At 45.7% G+C, this 27,953-nt stretch overlaps 1 protein-coding gene across 1 annotated transcript in view; it reads right to left on the bottom strand.

The window, feature by feature from the left end:
* Positions 1–23,061, bottom strand: part of LOC142803095 (monocarboxylate transporter 2-like) — a 28,605-nt gene extending 5,544 nt beyond the window's left edge. Inside the window, exons 1-4 of the mRNA XM_075888200.1 lie at positions 22,878–23,061; positions 18,032–18,138; positions 14,967–15,113; positions 3,871–4,014 (exon numbers count right to left, since the gene is read on the bottom strand). Of these exons, the coding sequence (XP_075744315.1) occupies positions 3,871–4,014; positions 14,967–15,113; positions 18,032–18,138; positions 22,878–23,038 (559 nt within the window). The 5' untranslated portion in view covers positions 23,039–23,061. The remainder of the gene's footprint in view (positions 1–3,870; positions 4,015–14,966; positions 15,114–18,031; positions 18,139–22,877) is intronic.
* Between the last annotated feature and the right edge of the window lie 4,892 nt (positions 23,062–27,953).

Consider the following 27,953-nt stretch of genomic DNA (forward strand, 5'->3'; position numbering starts at 1 on the left):
AAACTGTGTCGATCATCCGCTCGAATGTTGCTGGAGCATTGCAAAGGCCGAATGGCATGACGTTGAATTCATACAGCCTGTCTGGTGTTGAAAACGCTGTCTTTTCTTTGTCATCCTCGTGCATGGGTATTTGCCAGTAACCTGAATGCAGGTCTAGGCTTGAAAAGTACTCCGCACCTTGCAGTGAATCCAAAGCATCGTCTATGCGCGGCATGGGGTAAACATCCTTGTGGGTAATCTTATTAGGTGCTCTGTAGTCAACGCAAAACCGCACGGAGCCATCTTTTTTCCTTACTAAAACAACAGGGGATGACCAAGGACTCGCGGAGGGACGTACAATGTTCCGTTGCAGCATATCGGCTACATTTTGTTCAATGATTTCACGCTCGGATGAAGAGACGCGATATGGTCGACGGCGTACGATAGAAGTGCCATCGGTCTGGATACGATGCCTAATAATGGACGTCTGTCCCAGAGATGAGGAATGGGCATCAAACAATCTCCTATGCTTTTGTAGCAAGGCAAGCAACTCATCTGTCTGTGAAGAGGTCAGTTCTGGACTAATAGTCGCAGCAAGAACAGAAACGCTTGATGAACGTCCAATAGAAGGAAGGTTAGAACACGCTGGCATAAGAGAGACAACAGAGACAGGTTGAGATTCAGAAACGCAAGCCATTGTGGTGCCTTTAGGAATGAGAATTTTCTCAGAAGTCTGGTTCGTAGCGTAGAGAAGTCCGGAGCCATTGTGGAATCGCGCTAGACCTGAAGCAAAGGCTACACCTCTTGCGAGACAGCGTGCAGATGGTTGGACAAACACGTCACCAGAGTGGATCACATTAGAAGTGATGGCAACTATCCGCTGATGACCAGGTGGTAGTTCGGTCTCTTCAGCAGCGAGCAAGCGAACGGGTTTGTCATCCGCATACAGGGCATAGTCAGTTTCCATCATATGAACAACATTTTCTTTACAGCAGATGGAAGCGTTCGCCGTAGACAGAAAATCCCAGCCTAATATAATCTGGTGGGCACACGAATTCAGCACAGCAAATTGTACAAAATGAAGAATACCAGCTATGAAAACACGAGCGGTGCACATACCGGCAGGTCTAATGGCGTCCCCTTGAGCAGCGTGCAGTGTAGGTCCATTATAAGGGGTGGTGACTTTCCGTAGACGTGAGCACAAAGAACAATCAATCACAGACAAAGAGGCACCAGTGTCTATTAAAGCATCCACGTACACACCTTCTATTAAAACAGCTATCGTATTATATGGACGCACTGGGGGAATTTCTGTCTTTTCGTTCGATGCAGCTTTTCCTCCAAAAGCTGCAGAGGTTAGTTTTCCGGGCGTTGGTTGCTGAATTGCGAGACAGGTCGCAATGGAGACGTGGAACGGCGGAGGGGTGAGGGTGAGCGGCGTCTAGTAGAGCGGTAGGAACTGGTTGGCTCAGATGTCGAAGTTGGAGACGGTGAGCGGCGTAGCGGCGGATCATAAGGACGACGTTGGAAAGCGTACCAGCTTGTCCCATCATCCCGTCCGTAGGTGTCGAGTCCACGACGCTCGTCCTGCTGACGCTTCCGACAGACGCATGCAATGTGGCCCCGATAGCCGCAGTAATAACAGATCGGACGATGCGGCCGACACGGTGGGTGAAAGGGCTGGCTAGTCACACTCGGAGTTAACGAAGCCAGCGGGACAGGCGTCGAGTGTGCGGGCATCGGTTGTACCACGAGTGATGAGCCAGCGAGGACTTGTGCGTACGTCGGCTGGAGTCGAGGTACTGGAGAATCTAAAAACGCTGGCCTGGTCATGGACGCCAACTCCTCTTTGATAACATCCCGCAAAACATTGTTGGAGGGGGGAGGTGGACTCGGTGTCATTGAGAGGCCGAAAGATTGCAGCTCTTCCCGTGTAAGCGCCCGGATCATGGCACGCAATGAGGCATCAGTCGTGGTAGTGTTTTCAGAGCTGTCCGGCGGTAACCGTTGGGATTCAAGTTCCTCCAGGCGTTGGCACGTGGCAACAACGTCAGCGACCGTAGTCGGGTTTTGAATGACCAAGGCATTGAACGCGACCGTGCCTATCCCTTTCAGAAGATGACGAACTCTCTCTGATTCAGACATGGACGTGCTGAAACGGTGACAGAGAGCAAGCACATCCTCTATGTACGATGTGTAGGACTCACCGCACTGTTGCTTGCGAGGATCCAGTGTCTTCTTCGCGAGAGCTGAACGAACCGCCGGGGTCCCGAAAATTTGGCGAAGCTGTTGCTTGAAACGTGTCCAGTCCGTAATGTCCGTTTCATGATTGAAAAACCATGTTTTCGCTACGCCCGTGAGGTAGAAAGAAACACGGCGAAGCTTGGTAGGATCGTCCCATTTGTTAGTGGAACTCGCTCGATTGAACTGGTCCAACCAATCTTCCACATCTTCACCTCGAAGTCCGGCGAACGTGGGCGGCTCACGCTGGTGCACGGTGATAATCCATGATGGATAGGCCGTGGTAGCCGGGGCCGTGGAGGTAGACGCAGAAGCGCCGGTTGGTTCGTCCTGAGGCATGTTACCGGACACCTGGTACAAACGACGACCTGAGCGCAGCTCCAGGAGGCAGATCGAGCTGGGAGAGGACAGAAGATCGTAGAGCACACTCCACCACTTGTGATGTAACGGTGAAGGCAACCTTTATTAGGCCCACAAGACACGATGAAGCGACCACGCCCAAGGCACAGAACTCAGACAAGCCAAGTCCCCACAGCAGAAGAAGATGACGACCACTCATGATGATGAATATGTGTAAAGATAGATGATGTGCCTAATGAATGCCTACACTAGCTCTCTTAGTGATGTAACGTGAGTTTTTGAACTATTGCAAAATTGCGTTCATGGTTCTTTGTAAGAGCACGTTTTCATTTACATTTGAAAATTATGATGCTGCGGATCACAAGTGAAATATTTCAATACTTAAATCAAGCTTTCTTTTTATAACATATGATGAAGTAGCGCAATTATTAGGCGGACAATGAAGAAAATGGCGACAAGAATGACATAATATTCTATACACTAAACTAAGTTTATTTCAGAAAAAATGTTTCATTTTTATTCAATTGTATACGCCCCCCACCCCGAACGACACCTAAATGAAATACCAGTCAGTCAAAACTTATCCAATAGCACAATTCGCACACTTACTAATTTTGCTGCGGGGTGCTCTGGGTGTATATATGCAGCATATTTTTGTGAATAAATGTAGTTGCGACTGTAGCGAGTGTCGTGTGCTTTTTTTTCTTTCTCCCTGTAAAATGTGCGCTACTTCACCACATGGCATAGTTACCAGTCGCCAGCTAGCCCAGCTCTTAATCCTATCGAGCTTCCGTATTCAATGTTTCTTCTTAGTATTTCTTTCATTTTTGTGAAGTCATTAACGAGCTGCAAATACCAAAAAGAAATGTCTGTGTATCCAAGTACGTAACAAAAGAACACAAGAGAAAAAAACAGAGACAGTAATTTGGAAGTGAAAGTCATGTAGCGCGAAAAATAGACGTTGTTGTTTCAGCGTCGTTTCTGGCGTTATTTTTTATTTGATTATTTTTTCAAGATTTCTGTTATCATCTCCTTCCCAATATTGACACAGTACTGCTAGAAGGTACCATTTTCTGTGCGTGGTGGCTTATATGAAAATTTCGCAAACGATTTAACCAGTTTACATGAAACAATGAAACACAATAATTCAAAGTTTTGTTGTATTTAGAAGAAAAATGACCATGACAAATCAAGACAAGCCTCCGTGACTCAACGTAGAGCAGTTTTCACGGTGTTTGAGGGCGTGATTGTCTTTCGTTCCATCAACAAGGGTAGGTAAGGATGCCTTACCGTGTATTACACCGAGTGTCAGCGCCATAAGTTTTATGGTACTTGCAAAGAAGCAGAGAATGGAGCCTGCGCTTGCAATCGCTGCACCCGCAATAATCACTGGACGAGCGTTGAATCTGTGAGCCAAGGGTCCCGTAATTAAACCTGCAAGCAAATTATCAAGGGGTACGCATATAGTTTACAATTTTTTGTGTGAAATTATGAGAATTATATTTTTTCTCATGAGCCCTATGTGTCTTGCACGTGGCGCAACTCTTTCTCACACACGCTGGTTGAGGCTTAAATACAGAACGTTCACTATCAATGATAATCGGCCGAGGAAACACTGTACTATATGCGCAGGGGTCTAAACAAGCATAAGTTTCTCAAGACAGCAATAAATTAGGAATGCTACCTAAATGCAGCAAGAAAAGCAAACCAAACATTAGGTTTGAAAAAAAAGACTGCGATTGCAAAGCATGAAAGTTACATTGATTGCTGATTTCCATTTCTATATCAGATTGAATGTAGCCCGCGAGTACCACACAAAAGTTTGTACCATATAATGACATCGCTTCTAAGACTGCTGGGAAGGAGTGCTAGGAAAGAGTGAAGGTACGGGACTTTATTTATATTACCACTAATGGTATACCCGATCATCCTTTCTCTGACTACCATAATTGACGAAGGTTAATATTATAATTTTGAGTAGCAAAAGTCGGCAGTACGAAGAGCTTCAGTCTTCTGGAAATAGTGGACAAAAAGATATCGACAGTGTGTTGAAGTTGCCGGGAAATATTCTGTATATAACAAAACCATATCATGAAGAACTTGATCTTAGACACTTGATAGATTGAACTTTTGAAACAGATCGGCGCCTCTGATATTTACGCTTTTAGTCCTCGCTATGCGAACCACCCCTATGTGGATAGTCAGCCCGAAATTCCGGTGAGATTTGCATGTGCAGCTGTTTATAACAATGCAGTGGTTTATGTGTAAAACAATGAATACATAATAAATATTAATTTCTGTATACCTAAAAACAACTTTGACAGTCACAGAAGGCATGTTTTATTATGAGGCTTTCTGAACAGCGTTGCGTGAATGTAAATTCAATTTAAGGTAAAGCTAAGACTACTTGCAATACATTTGTGACTACCTTGCTGTTAGAAACGGTCATTGATGAATATATGTTTATGCGCCAATATTTGTGGTCTTTCAGAGACAAAAGTTCATGAATATATTATAGGCAGAACTAGGTACGATGACATTAGTAGTGCCTTCGCCATGAATATTGCCAATTTAGGCGTTAACTTTGTTAAATAACTTTCTTTCGTCCTTATGTAGTAGCATTTCGTAACGTCATCTGTATAAAGTATCTCAGCAGCGCTGATCAACAATGAAAGTAATATAGTAACGAACAAGAAAAGCACTGATTCATGTACCGAGCAATGTGGTATATCAATTTTAAATAATTTAGAGATGATTGTAAGATGCCCATACATAAATTTTATGTTAGATCTTATAAATACGTGCTGCTGAGTGCTAAATGTGCTCCAGTAATTCAATATTGGTCAAGGTTACGTTTTTACACAACATTATTTAAAGAATAAAATGCCTAAGCAGAGGGTAAAAAACTTTTCGTTCAACAATGGCGCTGCGATGAACGCAGAGTGCGGGCGTGTTTGCGTCGGCTCCGGTTTCCTCGAATGTTTACGCGGTTTTGTCTGTGACTAGCCATTTAAATATTTCACCAAACAATTTTTGAAGTTCTCCGGACTCTCGCCACATCTTGTTTGCAGGCGGGACTTCACATTTAGCAGAGAACCACCACGTACTGCACACCCACCACGCCCCTACCGTTTTAAGCCTATAAGCGTGCTGACCAGTCGTCTCGTCTACGACTGCGCCGGCCACGTCTCGGTGCATGTGATCTGCATCTCTCACCAGCGTGAGCCCGCACGTTCGTCTTCGCTATGGAAATCCAGGTCGCCGGCCTGGATATTTTACCGGAAGACGTGACCACCGAGTCTGGCTGGCTCATGAATCATCTCAAGCCCCATGTAACAAGCTGCGGTCTCGAGCGAGACCACGTGTGAAAGCTCAATTTTTAAAGGTGGGCCTCATGCCACCGCTCCCAACGGAGGACCTCAAGATTGTTATTCGCCCCAAAGGTACCCTTCATACAGCCAAGGTAGGCACTCATGTGGTGACTGCAGCCATTCTCGAAGCAGCCGAACTCACGGATAACGAAAGCATAGAAGATACCGTCTGCCTGAATATACAACAAAACATTGTTGTCATCAGCACACCTGACCAAGGCCATGCAGACCGGTACATCCGCATTCGTGCCATCCAGGTGAAAGGCGTCACCCACGACCTGAATGCTTACGACACCGCAGCTGTACACACAACGAGAGGGTGATCCGTGGCATCCCACTCATCGAGACCCCCTGCAGATACGTAGCAATACCATCACTGCTCGAAACCTGACGGCCCTGGCAGCCAAGCGTATCGCCTCAACTAAAACGATGGTTATCGTCTTTGACGACGAGGATGTGCCTCATCAGCTCCACTACAAGCCCAAGTTACTTCCATGTTTGGTATATCGGAAACAAATTGATGTTTGTTACCAGTGTGGCCGTCTGGGAAACCACATGGATGTTTGTCCCTACACAAAGAACAAGATTTGCCGAGACTTCGAAGCCCGCAACTCTCCCCCCCCCCAGTCGATCACAACTGTGACCCTAAGTGCTCTTTCTGCGGTGGCCCTTATCTCACAGCCGAAAAAAGCTGCCCTGCTCGTTATAAAACCCTGTACGTCCTTCGCAAGCGCATTGGGGAACGACAGTATAAACAGCCAAGCTATCGACCAAGACGCCGGCCTCTCCACCCTCGACACCAAAGCCAGATCCCCTTCCCAAAAACAGGACAAAGAAAGACGATCCCACTTCCTAACTTCATCTAGGTTTGGGCAACAATGCTTAGAATCCCGGTCCGCATCAGCATCAGGCAGCAAATATACCAACAATACCAAGGTGAGCTTCAGAGAGACCCTCAAGGGCACTTCGCCAAAGGAACGTAACACAAACAACGCAGAAGCCATCGCCCCCGCTCCTTCGAGAGACAACCCGTAAATAACTCAACTCAAGTGCGAGAACGCGAACCTACGCGATCTCTTAATTAAACTCACGCAAAAGGTTAAAGCCCTCAAACAAACTCAGACGCCAACCCCCACAGCTACCGCTCGGAACACCCCTACCCGTAGTCAGGGGGCATCTTTGACTCCTGCCCCCAAAAGAAGAACTCTGCAAGATGGAGCCATGGGCCTAGTCTGTTTTTAGGTCAATGACATGTTCATCGCGCTCCAAACGGCTATGAGTACTTCCCAACAAGCGCTCGACACCATCCAGCACGCCCTCACGGGCATTGTTCAACCAGTGAAGAACTTGAAAAATTATATTCTTAAGCCTCCTTCTAGCCAAGCTGCGCCCGTCTGTGAGCCTTCTGGGATGCCAATGGCGACATCTCCCGTTTCCTACCATGGTCTCACTAACGAAGGCACCCTCGTTTGGCAGTGGACCTTCCAAGGATTTCACCAGAAATTATTGGTCCTTGATCAATACCTACGTCAACATACCTGCCACCCTGAGGATATTATACTCCAAGGAACGAACAATGCCCTACCACACTCCGCGCTTATCAAACAATCCACACAGCTCACCGACATCGCCGGGTTTGCACCCCAGGATGGCGTCACATTCCCGTTATTGAACAGGATCTCCGTAGCCCTCACATTGAACACCTGTTCCTCGAAATATTTCCTAACCACGAATGGAACTCAATAAAGCGCTTGTGTTGTCTCTTCTGAGTGATAGTTGCTGCGTTTCCTACCAAGTAGTAAACGAGAAGAATGCATCTTTCTTTTAAACGTTTACAATAGTCCTAACAGCAAAGCAAAGTGTCGATTTCTCACTCTTTTTAAGAGGCCCTACATATTGCTGGAACGCACCTTCTTCTTATTGGCGGCGACTTTAACCTTGCCTATACTGCTTGGCGCTATGTACGCACGGAAGCAGCATCTCGCAACCTCTGGCAATATTACCATCACTTAGGCCTCATGCTTATAACAGATTAATTTTTTCCCACACGCCTGGTGCCTCCACTATCCGGGACTTTACTCCAGACCTCACATTTACTTACCATATCTACAATGCACACTGGAGTAACACCCAACAGGACCTAGGAAGTAACCACTACCTCATCACTATCTCTTTACCTCATCTCGTTGCTACCTGTGCCCCCTCCAAAAAGTTCACTTTGACCGACTGGGATTCATTTCTCAAGATGCGCATCAGCGCCGCCTCAGCGAAGCGCGTCACCCACATTGACACCTGGACGCAAACGCTATGCATTGACATCCAGATGGCCACCCGGGTGATAACCACAGATGCCCCGGTTGAACGCATAGATAGCCACCTAGCCCACCTTTTGGAGGCTAAGGGCTGTATCGTAGCTTGGTGGGAGGGGCAGTGCCTTAACCATCACCTCAGATGCAAGATCTCTAAACTCAACACAATAATAGAAAAGCGCTGTCAAATGCTCAGCCGGCAACAATTGACTGAGCTGTTTAACACGATTGACGGGCCCAACTCACCGCTCTTGAACATCAAAACTCTTGAAACACCTACTCGACACTACCAACACCAGCATTTCGGAACCGGATCGGCTGCAGAAACTTCTTTATACGGAGACCCTTAAGCAAGGCCAGCAAAACGTGCTTGACTATCTCTGTACCAAGTATATCTCAAGGGAACAAGTCAGTACACACAGCAATTATGTCAGTAACCGCAACCCCACACTAGATGCAGCATTTTTATAATCCGAAATACATGCTGCCGTCTGTAAGCTAAACGGTCACTCTGCTCCAGGCCCGGATGAGGTCACGAACAAAACCCTTCACAGTTCAGATGACGAATCAATGTCTCATCTGACTGATTACATCAACGATTGCTGATGCAATGGATCCCTTCCTCCTATCTGGAAAACAGCGAAAGTCACCCTAATTCCAAAGTCCTGCAAACCATCTAGTCTCAACAACGTAAAACTCATTTCCCTCACTTCATGTGTGGGTAAGGTTATAGAATTTGCCGTTGGGTCACGTGTAAAGATTTACCTCGAAGACAACTCTATCTATCATCACACCATCATTGGATTTCTTCCTCACCTGTCAACACAACACGCTGTGCTGCAACTTAAGCACCAAGTTCTGAATGACTGTTTCCGTAACACCAAAGCTATTTTCGGAATCGACCTCCTTAGTCAAGCTTTTGACAACATTTCTCATTCTGCTATTCTTGAACAACATTTTCTCCCCCACATGGAAGAGGGAGCCTACAATTACATTCGTGATTTTCTGTCCAACTGCACGGCCACACTTTCGATCGGAGATTTGCGATCAACCCAGATTCCTCTTGTCAGCATAGGCACCCAGCAATCATCTCGCCAATGCTCTTTAAATTAGTCATCTTCGGCCTTGCACAGCAGTTACAACAGGTCGACAACCATACTAACTACGCTGACGACATCATCATCTGGGCGTGCCAAGGTAGTGATGGTCAAGTGGAGACAGCCCTGCAGACAGCGATTGAGACGGTTAAGGCCTATCTGCAATCAACTGAACTGCACTGTTCACCGGCTAAATCGGAGCTTCTTTTATGCGAGCCCATTCAGCGGGGACGCCTCCCCCCCCCCAAACACCTACACGAGCAACGACCCTGTGACGCCATCACCCTTAACGTTCAAGATGGCAGCCACATCCCGCACGTCCCTTGTATCTGGGTCCTCGGTCTCACAATATCAGCCGATGGCTCTAACAGCTTGGCTCTCAGCGAGACCTCAGCTCAATCTCACAATACCTTACGTCTCCTCAAAGATATATGCAACCGAAGAAGTGGTCTCAAAGAAGAGAGCCTTTTCCCCCTCGATACCCTTACACGAGGGGTCTACAAACAAGCACTTGGGCTCCCGCACTACACCAGCACCAAACTTTTCAATCAACTGGGAGTTCACAACACTCTTGCCGAACTCATCGAAACCCAGCAACGCAGTCAGCTTGAACAGCTCACGCTAACTGAAACGGGACGTTTTATTCTCTCCATGCTTGACTTCATGTCTCATCAGCAACAGGGCCCCAAACAATCCATTCCACATAACATCCGCAGCTCGATCCACGCGGATCTCATCCCTAAAATTATTCATCCTGAGTACAATAGAGCCCGGCGCCAAGCTCACGCTGGAGACAACACAGAAGTTTTTGTCCACGTACCTGGCGCCACATTTGTTGATGCAGCTCAGTATCCTTAAAGCACACGTTTTGTAGCTGTCACCACACGCCATGGAGTACTGCACCATGCAACCAGCATCACTATTCCCTCTTTAGACGGTTGAAGAGGTGGTCGTCGCCCTGGCCATTCTATATCCTGCCTGTGACACCATCGCATGCGACTCTCGCTCAGCCGTCACTAGCTACAGTGAAGAGCGCATTTACCCTCAAGCTCTTCGCATCCTCTGCCAGGCACCGCACTCCAAAAACAACATAATCAATCCGACATGGATCCCCACCCAAGCGGGCCCAGTCCACCCACGCCTCCCCAACCTCAATGCGGTCACCAACTCCCTTGCGTGAGGCTTTGTCGACCATGCTGGAGGTACTGGAGACAAGATGGACACCAGGGACAACCTGACTACCTACAACTATCTCGTTCAGACATTTTACCTCAGACGCCGAGCCTTCGCCCCACTTCACCCCAAGCTTAACCGGGCACAGCCCACTACTTTGCGTCAACTTCAAACACGTATCCCTCGCCTGCCCACCTACACCTCATATTCCCGGACCTGTGCACAACCTTCCACTACCAATGCTGTGGCACTCACCCGGCCACGTTTCCGCATATAATGTGGGAGTGCCCGGCACAGTACAGACACACTAACACAATGATCCTTTCGTCGAAGACCCATGAGGTTCCGGGGAGCTATACTCTTCATGAGCAAACCTGGGCGACCCAACGTGCCCGTGAGGCAGCCTCGAGGCAACTCGTTAACGTCCCCTCATAGGAGGCCTAGGCCCGGCCCCCTAAACCTGCTGGTTTCTTACAATAAAGTATATTTCTTCCGCCGCGTAAGCATACCTTTTGAACACTGTCTACCAGTCAACCGGAATTCGTCACTTTCCTAATGGTGTCGGCACATGCACGAGTTTCTTTCGCTGAATTATTTTATGAAGCAGAACTGGCGAAGTAAAGGGATTTCGAATGCTTCCGAATAACTTTTTAGTCAAACGCAAATATTGTTTTTCGAGAGACCACTGAAAAACAATTTTGCACCATACCTTTTTATTTCATTCATCCAATGTAAACCTTAAACTTTGCGGAAGCTTCGCCTGAGATATTCATCCCCTCATGTCAAGCGAAAACTCTGTGTTAGTTTGCGCTTTATGTACGGGGAATGCAACACAGTTTTTCATGTCACCACCGTTAACAGCACACCTAGGTACAAAGACAGGGCTGGCTTTGGTCACTGATCTGGCTTTGGCCACTGTCATACAGCGAGAACTATGGCCTGTCGGAAGGGGGAAATGAAGCGCACTTGTGCATTGCATTTCCACTGAAATAAACAAAAATTGAAATTGCTCATCATTCAGTGACAGGTACGAAGATATCTGTCTTACACAATAGAATGGCATTGCGTTCGCCCTGCGCGTATCAACAACGAGGTGGTGTGCGTTGCGGACAACACCATAGCCTGTATGCTGGCGATCTCACTGTATGGATCACGCAGGCAAGCCACAGCTAGATAGAAGACGCTTTCCAGGCCACCATCGATCGTGTCCACAGATAACTTAACACTGCTGGTCTTGGCTGTTCCACTACGAAGTCAAACTACATCGTCATACCGTCGCCAGGACAACATGTACCAAAGACACTTCCTGAGATGAACCTCCAGATTCGTGGTGACCCCATCCCTCGAACAAATCACATAGGGATCTGGACCTGTACCTATGACTGGCAAATGACAGCAATTTTATTTTGCTTCAACGCATCGAGCAGTCTGCGAGGCAGATCGGACGCCTTAAGCGAGTCTCCCACAAGCACCGAGGCATGCGAGAGTCCAAACTTCTGCGCCTCGTTCAAGCTTTTATCTGCTCTCGCATCACCGACTCTGCACTTTACGTACGTATCACCCGCACCGAAAACGAACGGCTGTAGACAACGTTTCGCATGGTATATAAGACGGCCCTGGGTAATCCACATTCACAGCCACTCGCAAAACTATGGCTCTGGGCATCACCAACACCGTGAGCGAGCTGATTGAATCTACCCTCAACACCCAATATGAGCGGCTGTCACACAGACAAGCTGAACAGGCGCTACTGCGGCAAGTGTGGATCTCCGCAAGGAGGGCGGCCCTCAATAGGCAGACCTCACACCATAATATAGTCAAAGTGTCTGCATCCCCTCATTCTCAAGCGGTGCATCCAGAACACTGCGCCCAAACCCCATTACCGACCCCATTACCGAAGTTGCCATCATTGGCTCTCAATAAGCAATCCGCATCTACGATGGGGGCCGCATCTGCCACCAATGATTGTACATCCTACTATCTGCTCCCCCCTCATCTACATATCGCTAACTACTTCGGGTTCTTGCCCATTAGTCACTGAGCGGAAACGCTCACGTACATACACTCACCCGAGATCTCAGTGGCCGAGCTTATTGTAGGGTTCACGACACCGCTTCCCCTGACACAAGTATGTCGCTCGACGCACTACTCACCGCATATACGGACATCCTACAGTGCCAAAGGCTTGGTTGATGCATATACCCATCTGCACGCCACGATTTAACAAGACGCGAGCCATTCGATGGTGCAAACTACGCAGCTATAGCTTTCCACACCTCCTATTATACATTCTTTATTGTGAGGTAAGAAAAAAATCTTCTGCTCGCAGCATAGGAATATAGGAAGCAACCCCTCTCATACATCCGAATTTTTCGGGAACAGATAGCGCCAAAGTGCAAGCATTGCTCGCATTTGACGGCACTCATACAAATGGTGTGTATGTGACGCACTACAACTCAGACAAGACAAACACTCGAGAGTCGTGGGAGTCCCTCATGCGTCCCTACGAGTTAGAAGACCAACGCTGGCTCATCAAGATCACGGTGAAAGCTGTGGTATCTAAAGGGGTACCCGCCGACCTCTCTTAAAATAGCACAATCAGTCTCTGTACTGGTCCCCTTCATTGTTTTTTTCTTTTTTTCTGTGAGAAATTGAATATCACCACCACCAGTATTCCGGTCAAAAAACTCAAATACCACTGTGGCATATGCTATTGCAGCTGCACATGTTACTGAAGACAAGAAATTGTGGCTCCGGGACCCACTAAAGGTGTGAACAAATCTCTAACGCTAGACACTAATAACGAAACGAAAGCAGCTGGTCACCGCTTAATTAAATTAAAAGCAAGCGACATACCGGGGTCTCCGACTGCCGGAAACGCCGTTCGCCGCGAACGACAATCTGATTCATCCTTTATAAAAAAGCCTGGGAACCTTAAATCAAACCAGTATTGCATTACTGCCGCCGCTGATACTTTTATCACTCACTGCACTTTGCAGAGTACACATTTTTATTAACTGTCACTCGTATAAAGTGGATTCTTTATTTCTAATGAAATGTGTCCCCTACTTGTCAATGTAGGTTTCAAGTTTTGAAGACAGGTGAAAGATGATTAACCGTTGGTCAGTTGGCTGAAAATGTGCTATAATTCCGCTGAATACACCAGATGTTTTTTTTTCGTGTAAACGGCCAACGTTCTTCTAAAACAAAATGGCACCTCACGTGACTGACATCATGGTCCTTTGCATGAAAAATGCAGCCCCCCTCCTTCCTAAAAAAGAAAAAGAAGCTGCAAATCTTCACTCAGGCATTCATAATTTTGTTAATTGCTTCTTTACCAGTTTGGCGCAACCCACTCAGGTGGATAGGCAATGAACAAGTAGGGGATTTTCTCCTTGCGTGTTCGCGAAAGCTTCTTCCTTTATAGAGAGAGGAGTAGCGGGTACCTGTGAACTTATTATCCGTTTATTGTTATATTACAGGTCAACGCATCGATATTTATTTCTTTTGAACATTTTCGCTCAGGTGGTGGGTGTTTCGCAACAGCCAGTCTTGATGTGCCGTTTAAAAGGTTGAACGTGACCTCGTAATTTTGCTGCACTGAATTTTTTACTATAGGGCAATCATACGTGAAATCAGCAATATTTTTTTTCAAATTTAAATCTTTTCATTGAAAACAAGAATAATGTGAGCACGCATCAGGGTTACTGATGACGACGAATGTGATCTTCTCAACACATATTCCTGAGAGCAGGCTCTCAAAACAATGCGACTGGATGTGCTGACAACAAAAAATATAAACATCTCAAAATACGAAGCAGAGAATGCCAAAATGTGTGAATTAAAGGCGCTTGGCATACACGTGCACAGGAGGGGCAGGGGGGGGCGACCACCCCCCGTCTTGTCACCTAAAAGGGGGTTGCGCCAAAGTGGCTCCATAGACTGGCTCAAAAGTGAGGCGGGTCGCTGCGATGAACCATCGCCCTCCTCCACCACCCTGAACGGGAACTCTGCGCACGCCTATGACGGTTGGTACATCTAAATAGGTGTATTCTTAATCATTGTACTCACGAGTTTGTTGGCCAAGCAAACCAAAGTTAGAATTTCTCAATGCTTTTTACGTTGTCCTCGGCTGGCGGTACTTACTCTTCGACTATTCGGTAGCATGTAATAAATATATCCGATGCTTTACAGAATAGGGCACGCATGCTAAAATATTTTTTTGGTTAAAGGTGCCATGCTCTTTTCTATTCTTCTCACAAAAGAAACTGAAATATCTTCCTAATAATAAGAAAAAGAGACCAGTCATTTTATGTGCGGTGCAACTACGTAGTCCACCTCGTATTGTTCAGAAATGTGGCATGCGTATGAGCCATGCGGTGTCTTCATCAATTTCTTCCTAGAAGTTATCAAAGAGTAATAAAATAATTGTTCACCTGCCAAATAAAGTACGGCACCCATCAGCATCAACGGCCATGAACCCTCGCTCCTGTTGACTTGGAATGTCTGCATTATCACAACGAATAGTAGTCCCGCAGAGCGCCGTCCGGCCATTGCGAAAAAAGATGAGAGAGCGCAAGCACCTGAAAGAAGTCAACACAATTTTTCAACGCGTTTTTTCGAATAAGAAGCATATGAACATTTTACCGTGGTTTTCCGAATATAAGGCACACTTCAATCTCCAATATTGTCACCGACATTGGTTTCGAGTGAATTATTAGTGAGTACCTGTTGTTATATTGAACAGCTTCAAGCTGTGGTCGCCATCATACGACGACTGGGTCTGGCAAAATGGATACGTTTTGCAACTTTCCACTGAACGAACACACGCGAAAGGGAGCATTCAAGGAGATGACCTTTGCTTATGTTTTCCGCGAGTAGGCTGAAATGGAGCAGTAGGTCGAACCCTACGCACTTCTGAGCAGTCAAACGTGCCCAGTAACAAGAAAAGCGGTCTCAAGCAGCGCTCCAAAGTGAAAACAGGCTCAGCGAAAAAATACAGTGCAACAAGATAGACAGGTGTCTTAGTTGGTAATTTGTGAACGTTGAGCGAACTGGCAGCGCGGAGGAGAACACACACACGAATGGAAAAAGGCACACAGCATGAGCCCTCATGCTGTGTGCGCTGTGTGAACTCAGTATAGCGTTCGTGTAGGCGCGAGTACAGATATCATAACCATTCCCACGTGTTTAGACATAAACGCCCAAAATAGGCATTTATAGGTACTGAAACTTCTCTGCAAGACCATTCTTAACCTCTAATTTCTGCTCTTATATGGTAGTGGTACCATAAGGACACAATGAGCAAACTAAGGATTTGCGTAATATACGGTCTCTGTTGAAGATCACGATGTCGACAATGATGATTTTGATAGCTCTTGTAAAGGTTGTAGCATAGATTTTTGTGACGCGCAAAGTTGTCACCAACAGTGCGATGGCTTATCTTTTCTTTATGTTTTTCTTACTTATGGTACATTTCTGCGCAGCCACTCGCAAACTTAGTATAGCGTACTGCAATTCAACATTGTACATAAAGCAGCTGTTTCACTAATGGAAATCTTCCCATTCTTTGTCGTAACGATAACCAATGCGCACAGCTTATCCGCGTTATTCTCTCACATTTTCTTCAGCGCTGACTGTTAGGGCTGCTTCACGCTAACGGCAAGTCTGCCCTGACGGCGCGGTGCCGTTGACCGGACGCCGGCGCCGTCCACAGGAGAGTGGTTGGAAGTGCACGGCGATATTCGCCGGCGAGGCATTTCAGCCTCCAGCAAGCATGGCTACTGTTCGGAATGCAGTTGTCGACTGCCGCGAATCTATCATGCGGCCGCTGTGTGCTCTGTAGCTCGTAAGCTCCGAACTGATGCTACCATTCGCTTTGGACTTATGTCCTTTATCTTCAAAAACACAGCAGTCGAATCAATTCGGCACCGTTTTTGAGAGCTATACTCAAATATTTGACGTTGTAGGCTTAAGCAAGCCTTCCCAAAAATCTCGGAGGGCATAACAGGTACGTTTCTTAGTTACTGCTGATACAGGATAACGGGTGCCACTTGTCCAAATGCCTGCTTTGAGAGACGTCATTTTGAATCGCTGTGGACTTTTTAGGGGCGAAGCTCCTTATAGCGACACCCGTTCGTCCCCCGTAGTATGTAAGAAGTATAACATTTTGACCTCCAAGATGGTGCCGGTGAGAGACTTCTTCTGTGCGTTGTTGAACAATAAAAAATAGTGCTCAATGTACATGTCAATGGCTGCTAGTGGGGAATGAGAGACAGGAGCATTCGGCTTTCAGTTAACGCACAGGCTGCGATCACCATGAGCAGCCATTGGCATGTACATTGAGCACTATCTGACAAGAAAGGGTTGCTACGTTATCTCGCTGGGTGTAACCTCCTTAGCTTTAGAAAGGTTTAGCGAGCATGAGCCGCAGTGCCATGAATACAATGAACTTGTATATACCATGAATGAACTCGAGGTGGTTAAAAATTGGAAGTAGATACGAAGCGCAAGCCATAAGAAAGTAAAAGCCGAATTCTCCGGCTCTCATTTTCCATTAGCAGCCATTGGCATGTACATTGAGCAATATCTTACTGAAAAAGTTTGCTACGTCATACTCGCTGGGCGTAACCTTCTTGGTTTTCGAAAGGTTTAGCGAGCGTTCGGCCGCAGTGCCATGAATACAGTGAACTAGTGTATACCATGAACTCGAGGTGGTTAAAGGTGGGAAGTGGACTCGAAGCGCAAGCCGTAAGAAAGTGTGCGTGAGCCACCTCACGTTTAGTCCTTGGAATGTCCGCTGGATGGTGGTGCTTCTATATGGGGAATATATGATGAAAATATGCGAGATGGTGGTACTTGGAGTGCTGAATAGATGGACGAACGGACACATAGACAGATGCGTGGATGGACGCATGAACGGACGCAGGGGCGGCTGCATGGACGAACGCAGGGACGAATGCACGAACAGACGCACGCACGGACGGGCTGATGGACGCATGGACGGTCACACTGACGGACGCATAGACGGACGGAAGCAAGAACGAATGGACGGACGAATTTATCGCCCCACTCTCCATCATTCACTCCGTGGATATGCTGCCATTTTTTTTTTCAAATACCGGACAGACTGAAATACTATATTCATTGCTGAAACGTAGTCTGAGAACAACACGTACGGCATAGCATGAAAACCACAGAGCAAGAAGCAAGCAGCTCGAAGTCTCTCGCGGCAAACGCAGATGATGCGGAAAAGCGAAAGCAGACGAGGCGGCTCAGCCATGTCACTTCTTCGTCGCTTATTGGCAACGTCACTCTCCGGCAAATGGCAAAGAGAATAAAAATGGGTCTCGATCGTATTTTTCGAATGGCAAAGAACGGGAGACGTACGCGATGCAAACAGCCGCGCACAGCTGCCTGAGAACATCAAAATATGAACTGCGAGGCATGCTTGCCGCTAGGGTGAACCGGCCCTTACACAACCTCAAGATTGGCTGCTCACCGGCCACCAACCAACTGTGGACACTGTCGGGTCCCCGCTGCGGCATGCGAGAGCAGTTATTCCAGCGTTCCCAGCACCGAGGCATGGTAACATCTGTTTTCAGCCACCTGCATGTAATAAAAAAGCATTGGAGGCAGTTCAGCTAATGTTTCAAGAAGCCAGTTTAAAATTCCTATAATATATGCAACATATCCTTGACCCCCACATAGTTTAATTCCATGACGTGATCGTGAAGAGCATCAGCGTAAGGCAACCTTACGGAAATGCTTCCTGTGTAATCGCAACATATTTTAGTTCTTGAATATGAGTCCCACGAATACGTGTAGCAATTATATATAGAAACTATAATAAACTTGTATATTTCGCAAACGAACATAAAAACATTGCAACCATTTTTTTATCTTTTGTTTGTTTGTTTTTTTGTTTTCTTCATCTGAAAGCCCACCACGTGCGCCTCCGCTGCTTTCCGTAAGCGGGTCGTATGTATCATTCTCCTCTTTACCAGTAAAAGGCCGAGGTGTCGTGAATGCGCTGAATAAAACGACAAATGGGACTAGCCCACCAAAGTTTCTTGTAGAGCGAAAGTTGGCACAGCCCTTGGAAACGTGAGCTGGGTGTAAACTGTTTATAGCTCCTGTAACTGCGCGAGGAGGTGTGTCGGGATAAGTGGCCTCAGCTATAGATAATAAAAGAACTTGCATACATGTGCAGAAGCGTGTAATAAGCAATCTAAACACCATGCTGATGACGGTGGCAAAAAAAAAATACGCTGCACTCAGCTCCTCGACAAGATAGTATCTTCAACGTTGAGATTAGTTTCTAAGCTCCACTGTCATACGGGCATTAGCCATTTGTATGGTAGGAGTACGTATGTATTGTTTTTTGACATTGCATACTCGTCACTTCATTTCGGATTAACACTTCATGAACATTAGGCTCTACTTGAAAAGACGTTTCGAGACCTGGCTTGGCTCTATGGCGGAATACTTGATTGCCGCGCAAAAAGCGGAGGTTCAATTTATTCTAGGGCTATGACAATTATTGTATGTGTCAGTTGTGTCAACGCTGCCGATGCTAGTTTTCAGGGACAAAGCTCTTTAGGGCCGACCTATAGTTGACGTTCATCAGGGCCCACAAAACCCAAACATAAACTGAGCACCTGCTCCCAAAAAGCCAAAAACAAAAACATACGTTAGCAACCGACTTTATGTAAATCAACTATACGCCAGCCCAATACGTGATCGCCCGTGCCGTCCATCTGTCCCTCCATCCATTCACCTACCGTCGTACATATCCGTACATTCGTAATTGTGTCCACCAGTCCATGCGTCTGTTCTTTATACTAGTCGATGACTTGAATGTAGACATTATGGAACTGAGTACGTATAGCATTGTACACTCGTTATCGTTTACATCGTGGAAATTAGCTGATTGTTCTTAATGGTCTCGAATGAAAACTGCCGATTTTTGCTCATGCCATTATTTTGTTGATATAAACTGTCAATTAAATTAAGTTCATTCGCTTGACCTTACAACTTGTTGCTATCGATTTCAGTGCTGCGCCCTTGCGTCAAAATAAGGCGCAATAAATGATGAACCAGCTCTGTGAGATAAGTTTAACTTTTATTCAATACCGATTCATATGGTGGCGTGATCACCCCCGTTTTCTTTATTATTATTATTGCTTTTTTCTTATCTCAACGCCCTTTTTAAGCAAAAATGTTGCGCACGCGGGTGGTCTGAAAATGAAAGAAGGTAGTCAAATACACTGAACCCGAAAAAGCCGAAAAAAGAAAACAAGGAGCGACACAAATTCAAGATCATGAAATATCGGCTCGTATTACACACGATATCTCACCACCCTCATAGAGTATCATATAAATACACCAATGTGGACTGTGGAGCTAGTGTTTGTGGCAGCTTCAACGCATGGCGCCGCAGTCATGGCATGGAAATCCTGAGTAGCTCATAGATTTTTCTAAACTTCGTTCTTTCGGCTTCTTTTGGCTTCGTTTACCGGCCTCTTTTTTGCCGCAAGTCTAGTAAGCACACAGCAGTTCCACTTCACAACCTCGGCTTTCTATTCACAGCAATTTGAATATGGCCATCGAGTTCCTAAGGATGCGTTCATTTACCCGAAATGCATGTAAAAGCACTACAGTAAAAAGTAAGGACACATGTGCGTTCAAAGTCGCAAGCACAAAAATTAGGCGACTTCGTGCACTACCCATCAGTACCATAGTGACGAAATGACCCTAGCACCGGTGTTCTCTCTAGTAAATACTGCAGGAAATTCTACGACTACAGTAATATGACTTAATAACCACGAGTCGTGAAGACAACTTTAGAGTCATGGCCACAAAGAGGCAGCTGCTTGATGTGTACAGCAGGAGGCTAAATAAACTGAGAGAAGAGAGAAATAAGTTATTCGCCTTTTACAAAATGCTAATTTATGAAGACTAGAGCACTTACGGTCACTGTTGCGTAAGAAGTGCTTTGATAATATGGGCCCTATTTAAGGAAAAATGTATGAAAGCTTCTACAGCCTCGGAGCCATAGCTACCCAGAAAAACTGTAATATTTTAGGTGAGCTATGATTATAATTCTTTCTTCACTTTCTTTCAACTTGTCTCAAACGTATATATTCCTTTCAAACTTTCATAAGTTTTTCTTTTTGTGAAACCTAATTGTTTTTCTTAAAGCGTTCATTAAACGCAATTTTCGACCATAAACTGTGTCGTGTGGGCTGGTCCTTCTGCGTTCACAAACAAGCTTGCGATAGTTCAGTGCATTGGGTCGTGCCGCTAATTTACAATCGAATATTTTTTATAAACGAGCGAGCAGCCTAGTGGTCGGAAAACACTGATACGCTGGCTAGCCGTGACGTAAGGAACCGTTTGCTCCACGGGCTTGTGAATGGCGTGTCTTACAGAGGGCGATCGTGTTTGATGGTCAGCTGCACTTGCAATCGAGTTATTTCAGCGTTATTCAACGTGCCACTGGAACTGACTGATTTGCAGTGGTTGAAGCAATGCCACCACGTCGCCCGTGCTGAGCTATGGCGTGCCAGAGCGTACAGAGCAGGCAGAGTACTGCGTCATTCTTCAAGTTCCCTTAAAGGCCCACCAACCGCAACGCTTGAAAGATAAACGTGCACAGAAAAGACTGGTGCGCAAGTTGCGCACCTGTTTTGTGCTCGGAACACTTTACGGCAGACAGGTACAATGATGACCAGCGTCTTCTCGGCGAGTTCGGTGTACCAGTGAAAATGCCGAGGTTGCGGCCGGACGCTATGCCAACCGTGTTATTGCACCGTTTCGTCCTCCAAGTTAAGCGTCGGAGTGCTTTTGAAAAGCGTCAAAGGAAAGAGGTAAATGCATTTATCGTTAGCAATAGCGTTGACATATGCGTTCACCCCGTCTTCGACACTTTCTTCGTCGCTCGAGCTAGTAGCGGTGGGGTCGAAATCCAAATGCGCATCGTACACGACGTCATCGCCGCTTCTGCTGCTCGATGAATCACTGCCCGAATGATGAGTTTATTACGGTGCTGACGACATGGCGATGGTACCGGTACTACTTCACAGCACTTGCGGACCACACGGAAAGAAACACTCGCAACACAGTGAACACGCTGACAACGTGCCGAAGGTGCCATTTCGTTGCGGACGACGGCACTGCTCCCATCGTTTTCTGAGGTGACGCACGCCATGACGAAATGGTGGTCGCCGGCGATAGGTGGAGTTTACTGCCGAAGACTTCTACGGCTTATTTTGGCCTGAAAAAGTCTCTCACAGTCCAGTTTTGACACATGTGCAAGCATATTCGACTCTCTGCCTTTCTTTTTTGCCGAAAACCGCAAATCGTTGGGTGACCCTGTCAAGACCCCTTTAAGTACGTTTAGAATACCTTCCACCACAGTTTCATCGTAATGTGGCAAACATCGTATACAGGCGTGGAAAAGCGCTGGAATCACAAGCGATAAAAAAAACAGCTTAAAAACTATATGAAAGTAATGCTCAATTGTCTTCCGTAATAAAATGCTGAAGCAATATTACACAAATATAGAGGGAACCCGCAAGGTGATTTGTTGCGGAACGGTGAATTCTTTGTGGCAGGAAAAACGAGCCCATTGGTTTCAAGCTAGTGCCACTGTGCATAGAATGCTAGAGTTTCTGCGATAGCACTAGCGCTTCGCTTTGCGTCCGAATTATAGCGCTTATTTAAGGAATATTTCGAGGGAATCTACGAGCCGAAACCACAATATTATTATGCGACATGCCATAGAAATCTGCTCACGAAGTTGTGACGATCCGTTGCTTTTTGAACGTGCAATAACCTTGCACTAAACGCGCGCGTCTAGTAGTTTCCCGCCACTGAAAGGCGTCTGTCGAGGCCCGTGCAAGTACACTAGCAAAAAATGTAATTGATTTTTGAGCGTGCGCACCATGATGCTGCTATATTTAAACGTATAACTTACTTCCGCCTAATCCAAGCTAAACACTTTCAATTCTCGTGCGTATTACTTGTAGCGGTTATGTCTTATATGAAGTATCAACAAGACCAAGAAGTTTTTCTTGACCGCTTGTGCTGCGACTATGACGGTGAAGTTTAAGAGCAGCACTACAGAATCTTTTTTTACGTTCAAGGCACCGATAATTGTGCTGATAAATGAGAAAATCTGTCACACTGAGTGGTGAATGCTCATATTATACGACGTCTTATCAAGTTGGCTCGAAGCCGAAAAACGCATTACTTTTGTGATATACTATGTTCTAGCATAATTAATTGTCATCGCAGCCTCATAGCATTTTTTTGAATTATTTGGCCGTAAAGAATGTTCTAACCTGTCAAACAGAGTTTCGGAGACGCTCCTTTGGTTTGCCTGCTCGCTGATCAGGTTTTCCAAGGTCTTGCAATAACAGTAGCACTTACGAGCAGCGTCTGCATCTGTCATCAGCGGCCACAGTGGGTCTAGCCAGTCTGTTTTGTACAATCGCTGTCCCATGCTTAGGTCAGCTTCCCTTCAAAACCATCGAAAGGACCAGGCGTGATGAAGACAGTCTTAGCAAGTGATTTTTTTACTACCGTGCTTGAGCATACGCCCCGTAGTGGCAGTGTACGGGCGAGTGTACTTGTAAGTGTGCGTTGTTTTACTGCAGGTGTTATCACGACTGATAAAAGCCTGACGTGCTAGCGTAAGTTTTTTTTGCGATAGTAAATATATGGACACACTTTGCTGGTTTTGCGCCAGCGTCAGCATGCGGCGTCATTCATTCTATATGTATATGTGTATTTATGTGAAAACGTCGGAAAGAAAGAAATCTCTAGAAAAAAGACTCCAGTGTGCGGAATAGAACCTTTGACTTTTCGTTCATGAGCGCATGGCGTTAGCCATTGAGCCGAGAAGAAGCACCTCCTTCAACGTTCGAAAAGCAAGCTGCCGATATCTGCTACATAGCGCACAGGAAGACACCTAGACACAGCGCACACAAACTATGCTGTTATGTGAACACATATAGAAGAAACAATTAGATGAGCAGACAAGAACTGTAATAAAGACGTGCGACCAGGAAAGTTACCTCAGCGGAAAGTAACACGACCGAGGATTTCGTGACCCATAAATCCCCTGCTTTGTTAATAAATTATGCTGCTCTGATTTGCCTTGCTACCATATATGTATCGGTGTCTCTTTTTTCTGCTCCGTTTTTTTTTTCGCGCACCTCACTTAAGATAACAGGTTAAGTAAGAAGCCGCAGTTGAGGGCGTTGGCTGAGTTAGACCACATGTAGTGCATCAGCATGCATTCAAAACCGAAAGCACAAGACGTCTAGCATTTCACTCCGTCGGTAACAGGTAATTTGAAGTAATTCGTGGTATAAGTTTCCACCATCGATTATACTGAGTGAAACACTGTCTTGCATGTAGCGAGCAGAAGTGTGCCGGGTGGTACTGCTGCAACAGCAAGGGTACACTGCTAACGGTAAATAGAATGTATATCATTCTGCGAAAATTCAATCTAGTGAAAAAAAAAAGTAGGCAGATACGCTCACACGACTGCTGCGCCATTTTCTGCCTGCGTGCTCCGTAGACTCTTCCACGTGACTCGTGGGTTAATAATATCTCCGGAGCTCCCGTTGATACACATGTAGTGTGAAGTGCGGAGTGACTTATCACTGACGCGACAATCAATGCAAATGCTGCCAATTTTTTAGGGCGAGCAAGCCAGCTGCAAATATTTCGCAATTGGGAATTAGCCGGAAATGCTTAGCATTTAACTGGAATGCCGATTATATACAACAAATCTTTGGTCATTTTTACGACAACCTTCGTGTTTTTCGTATATTGACAATAATACATAAGCGTTCTCATTTGTCGAAGCTCAAGTGTTCTCATGACACTCAAAAATGTGAAAGTACTCCTGCGCATGAAGAGCTCTATTTAGGGAAGGCCCCGATTATGTTGTTGATTTGCTTTTGTATCTTTTTAAACAGGTGGAAGAGGGGTGTATAGGCATTGGTACGTTGGCAACTTTTATTGCATAAATATGCGATGGATCCTGCTGCACCCCGTGTCCAGGAATTTTAATGTATTCAAACGTTTTCCAAACTTTCTGCTGTTCTGCACATAATGGGTAAATAACATACATCAAAACTAGAGAAACTAGGCCTGCAAACCTGCAGTTTGCCAAGCTGCATAGTTGCTTCATTAGGGATATGAGGAGGCCTTATGCATTGCGCATCAGATATGTTTAAAATTCCAACCATGCCTGTTGCTAGGCTCGTCGAAGTATCTCTGGCTGAAATACCACTTCTTAATTAGCATCAACCATTTGTTCTCCACCATAATCACCGAGTTGACTGGTGGAACATGGGAGAAGCCTTTGTCCTGCAGTGGACGTAGTCAGGCTGATGATGATGATTACGATGATGATGATGATGATGTTGATGATTGCTTTTCTCGTTCTGAATACATTTGCTTCCCCTAACGTGTTACTGCCGCGAACTGAAAGCCTGAAACCAAAGCCACAGTTCGAGCCCTTGTTCACATCGAGGGCTTCGGCCATCGGTGACTGGGCAACCCACTCTCCTGCTTTTGGTTCCTGCGGAAACTCGCGCTCCAGGCAACGGATACGCAGGGTAAAACGGAGAGTGCTAAAGAAGCCACCGGCTAGATCACTTCGGCGCTTTGGCAGTTATTTGGAAACCTCAAGTACGACATTTTTTTTAGCATTCTATAGTATTGCACGTGACACTGACAGAAGAGAAGTGTATTTAGGCAAAGGCTTGTTAGTTCTTGGATGTTCGAATGGACGCCATGTTTAGATGGGCACTGCGATGAGCGCCAATAAAGGCCTCAGAAAGAGTTTGCCACAAAGGCATAACACTTTAAAAATATTGGACGCTGTCACAAGAAGACGACATAACCCAATATAGAAGGCCATTACAAGAACATGACGAAATAGGCATTTTCAGGGAACAACGACCACGGTGGAAATCTTGATGATGACAGTGGCTCGCTTTGACAGATCTATGGAACTGCGGTGGCGACTATACTCGAGGAAGCAGGGTGGGGCTAACAACCTTCCTGCTTTGAGCGCAAAACTAGTATAAGTTCGAGACAGCCAATAGTTTGACAGGACAGTTTTAATGTCTGTTACGCTGCCCAGGCTAGTGTATTCTTCCCAGAAATAGGTAGAGCGTATTCTTTTTATTGCATGACGTAAAAAATGACATTTGCAGGTGGCGTACGTGTTGCTTTTAGTCAGCAGCCCCCACTCGTATGCAATTTATTTTGACTCAAATTATAAATGCCTGCCATTTTTTTCCAGTTCATGGGGGTAGAATAGTTTGTTGTCATTATTTAAAATGCCAAAATCAGATTTTGTGGTTAGCACTGCATTGATAAAACAGCCAGCCGTGGCTGCAATAGTAATATACATTATTCTGCAAATATTTCGCACAATTGTTGTGGGCGTAAATATTTGATAACATACAAAGTATACCAGTCAAAGTGGTGACACTGAAAGAAGTGCCAAGCACTCGCTAGAACAGATCTCGTGTGTGGGATGTATCTTCACAACAGCCGAAGAGTGAATAGTGTCGTGTTTATGTTCATGGCATAGCTGTCGGAAACGTGTCGGGTCGGGCCTAAGCCTTTCGGGCCCGGCGCGACCCTATAGGATGTCAAACTGTTTACTGTGTACCAACTTTGGCTGTTCAGGGAGCGCGTGGCACCACCCTCGTAGATGTTAAAAACAAAGAGCAATGTTTTTGTTGTCGAATGTCGTAAATGGTTCACTTTCCTTGTTTAAACTACAAAAAAAATTACACACAGCTTAAAAAAACATCTGTAAATTATCTGTATGCGTGTTTGTTGAAACTCAGTGCTGCTTTTTTGTAGTTTGCTCTAGAAAAGTTTATAGAGCTAACCAGTTATCTCACCGACAGGTCTTAGCACAAGATCTTCAAAGTGTATTTGGCCAGCGAAATGGCGAAAATGATCTGTAACCCATGCATTAACAAAACCAAGAGGGAAATCAAGTTTGACGCGACCGTGCTTATCGTGCTACCTTTATTTTCTTCCTTTTTATCGTTTATCGCACTGCTCCCTCCAAACTCCAGCAGTATACTACATGTTGAGAATGGTGGCTCTTCTTGCGCGCTTAGCAGTGGAACGTTTAAGTTACTACAGGCAATTTCGATTGGTTGCGCATTCATATTGAGGCAACGATGGAAGAAGGCGTGGGAAATGATGAGTTACCTCGAATAAGATACCACATTGCCATTTCATTTTCGGCAATAGTACTATCGAGAGAGCCATCAATAATGTCAAAACAGCGCCTGCACATAGGCATGCGAATGGCACAACATAGAAAGCTGCAGGCCTCAACGCTCGCGAGCATCGACTCTTTCGCATGTGACGCCACCAATACAACCAGTGACCAATAAAAGCGTAACCTAATTTCTATACCTAAGGGCAGAGCTCTTCAGATGGGCAAAAAGGCTAGCTCCATGGATGAAGCTTTCTAATAAATGCGAAGCATTTTTTAGTAAACTTCGGCTACTTTGAGCGTATCTATCTATCTATCTATCTAACCGCTTACGTTTTGGGTGGTCACGTCGTCATCCCCTTAAGTTGGCGTGATCCATAACTAGCGTCAGGGAGTAAGATGGTTTGACAAATAGGACGCGCTGGTTAAGACATATTAGGTCACAATTTTGTTGCGAACGTGGTCACACACTTCCCGCCTGTAAGTGGCACATACCCACGGGTGGGTATGGGCGGCTAATATGTGGGTATGTGCCACAAGTGATTGACTCTTAGTATGTTAGTAATTTGGAGCTTCCATTGCTGGGTTCTCTAATGCGACAGTATACGCGGCCGTCCGGGACTATATTGATGAAACTAATAGGTTAACTATTTAATCTGTTTAATTATCCTAACGTGTCTACTAGATTATATACGTACAAAAAATTATTGCTCTATTTTATGAAAAAATTTGTTTCTTTATTTAAATAATTGTATGCAGTATACCAGTCACCGCACTTTACTATGTCATCGGTAATCTTTCTATTATATCTCCTATATTCTAAATCTCAAGAATAACTTTTAAAACCACTCAATTTTTGGCCAATTCCTCATTGTGGGTATGCCCATGAACAATAGGTGAACAAGAACAAGAACTTGGTATCTTCCCAGGAATGACGAGGACACACATGGGAAATTTAAACACGCGAGCGGTAAACAAAACCCTATACCGGTAGCATCGACCCAACGAAGGCATAAAATAAATGTCAGTGTTAAGGAAAATCTGACATAGGCATCGTAGACTCCCGACGAATGCAATTAATAAACTACAGTGTCTCAACAAGAATGGAACCCAAGCGCTCTGCGTGGCATTCAAGCATTCTACTACAGAG

Source organism: Rhipicephalus microplus, chromosome 3 (genome assembly GCF_043290135.1).
Source record: "Rhipicephalus microplus isolate Deutch F79 chromosome 3, USDA_Rmic, whole genome shotgun sequence".
NCBI lineage: Eukaryota > Metazoa > Arthropoda > Arachnida > Ixodida > Ixodidae > Rhipicephalus > Rhipicephalus microplus.